At 42.7% G+C, this 2,457-nt stretch overlaps 1 protein-coding gene across 1 annotated transcript; it reads right to left on the reverse strand.

Moving 5' to 3' along the window:
• Window positions 1-226: 226 nt before the first annotated feature.
• On the reverse strand, window positions 227-2,115 carry gpr25 (G protein-coupled receptor 25). The gene has a single exon (XM_079685385.1). It carries the CDS (start codon window positions 2,078-2,080, stop codon window positions 965-967), a length of 1,116 nt encoding a protein of 371 aa, XP_079541511.1. The 5' UTR covers window positions 2,081-2,115; the 3' UTR covers window positions 227-964.
• Window positions 2,116-2,457: the final 342 nt, after the last annotated feature.

Consider the following 2,457-nt stretch of genomic DNA (forward strand, 5'->3'; position numbering starts at 1 on the left):
ACACATGAACGTTTGAACTTTCATATACCCGACTCTGGCCTTAGCACTCATGTGAATACCTTTGATTTACGAGAAGTAACATTTGGCCGTGCCTCAGGGACTCTTCTTTGTTGGCAGACGCTAAAGAAAATCTTATAACGAGAGATTAATTACTGTACAATGTTTTTTTTTTATTACAATTAAACACCAAAACAAGACTTTTAATGCGTGTTTGGTCCATTATAACACATGGACATTAGGAAGTTGTTTTGCGAATTTCTGCATAATCTGTGAATTATTGCTTTAAAACGTACAATTAATAAAACATTTAAAACAGCATTTTAGAAACATTTCAGTAGGGAACTGCAGAAAAAATGTACAACGCTCTGCATGTTATAATTTAAAATAGCAAAAAACAACAGATAGTTTACTTTACAAAGGGAAACAACATGTTATTTCGTATTAGAGAATCTAAGAACAAGCAACTACAACTGAATAGTAATGACAGCATTTATTTAAATAAAAATAACTTGACATTTCTGTTAATTAATTTTAGATTCAATTATAGATATTCGGACTAAACATCATTGTATTGACTTCACATGTAATTTGCGACTGACATCTCTCTTGAATTAAAACACATTTGAATCATCTACTTTAGTTAAAAAAATTAATTTAAGGTTGTTCATAAAACAATAAAATATCAATTACTGACTCCTAAATCTAAACTACTGCATGGTGCACCATAAGCAGATATAAACAGCATATTCCATATTTGTTGTAAATGAGACAGAAGATATATGATACAGAAGATATATGACAAAGCAAAATCACAAAACTGAATGTATTGCCATGTGTCTGGTTTTACTTTGTATTCAAACACCCCTTGAGAAAAATGTGCACAAAGTCTCTTATCATCACGATCAGCACGACATAAAGCACTTTTCTCCCTTAAAAGTGAAATTATTTAAAATATCGTCTCCTCCTACTCACACATCTGGAGCTTAGTTCTCCCACTGACTGCCCCACAGCTCTCTGAAGTGCCAACATTGGTGAAAGAGGCTGAAGAGTGGTGGCTCTGCAGGAACTTCTGCTTCCCTGTGAACCTCTTGAACAAGTTCTGGGCACTTCGTCTGAAGTGATTGTCCAGGAAAAAGTAAATGGCCGGATTCACACAGCTGTTGAGGAAGGCCAGGCATCCCGACAAGAGGAGCCCGTTACTCTGCCAAGACTCAGCTTCACAACTCAGGTCAGCTTCGGAGAGCTTCGCGCTGATAACGATGACTTTGAAGATGTTAAAGGGGAGCCAGGACACCACGAAGGCCAATATGATGGAGAGGACCATCTTCAGGGAGTGCCTGTGTCGCACTTCAGCCCGAGGATTGGCAGCACAGTGCTGATTGAGATACATTATTATGGTGCCATAGCAGAGCACGATGATCAACACAGGGATAACAAAAGTGAGTAAAGCCATGGCGAGGCTCAGGCCCAGAAAAAAGGGCGAGTGGTTTTCTTCCACACAGGAGAATCCATCCCCTGAGGGCTCCACTCTGCGATACAGAAGAGATGGGATACCCAGCACCAGAGAACTCAGCCACACAGCAGCACATGTCGCCCGGATGCACCTGCTGCTCCTGAGGTACCTCGAGTCCATCAGCTTCACCACCGCCAGGTAGCGGTCCACACTCATGCAGGTAAGGAATAAGATGTTGGAGACGCGGTTCACAGCAATGATGAAGCTGCTGAGTTTACACAGAAGGTCTCCAGCTGCCCCAAAGTCCCAGTGGCCGCTGCGGCTTGCAGAGATGGCCCACAGAGGCAGAGTGAGGACGAAGACGAGGTCTGCCAGGGCCAGGTTGACAACAAAAGTGTCCACCAGACGCCCACTTTTCCTACCTTTGCTGCCCACCACCAAGATCACAAAGAGGTTGCCCAGGAAGCCTGTAAGGAATATAATGTAATACAGTATGGGCAGGAAGATGTTGGAGCCACTCATGTGTGAGCTGGGACAATCCACAGTGGCATTGAAAAGAAACAACCCAAGGTCAGTAAAGTTCTCACTGTAATTGTAGTAATCATAATACTCGGTGAAGGCGTACATCGTGAGAGATCACAGAGAGGCTCTGCAGCTGCTGTTGTGTGGCAGGGTGGTTAGTCTATGCAACATGCAGCTACTGGGGATTGTAAAAAAACCACAGAGAAAAATGTCTGTCTGTGATAACTTCCTCTTTGTTACATTTCCACATGTGATTGGCTAAAAGGAAGAAATTGTGTGTGTGTGTGTGTGTGTGTGTGTGTGTGTGTGTGTGTGTGTGTGTGTGTGTGTGTGTGTGTGTGTGTGTGTGTGTGTGTGTGTGTGTGTGTGTGTGTGTGTGTGTGTGTGTGTGTGTGTGTGTGTGTGTGTGTGTGTGTGTGTGTGTGTGTCCACCTCAAATGTCATATCTGCCTAATACAGAGGAGGATCAGAGGTGAAATAAG

This window comes from Notothenia rossii (assembly GCF_949606895.1).
Source record: "Notothenia rossii genome assembly, chromosome: 5".
NCBI lineage: Eukaryota > Metazoa > Chordata > Actinopteri > Perciformes > Nototheniidae > Notothenia > Notothenia rossii.

Bases quoted from the DNA above. Each gene is read 5' to 3' on its own strand.
- gpr25 (XM_079685385.1), bottom strand. From the start codon at position 2,080: ATGTACGCCTTCACCGAGTATTATGATTACTACAATTACAGTGAGAAC.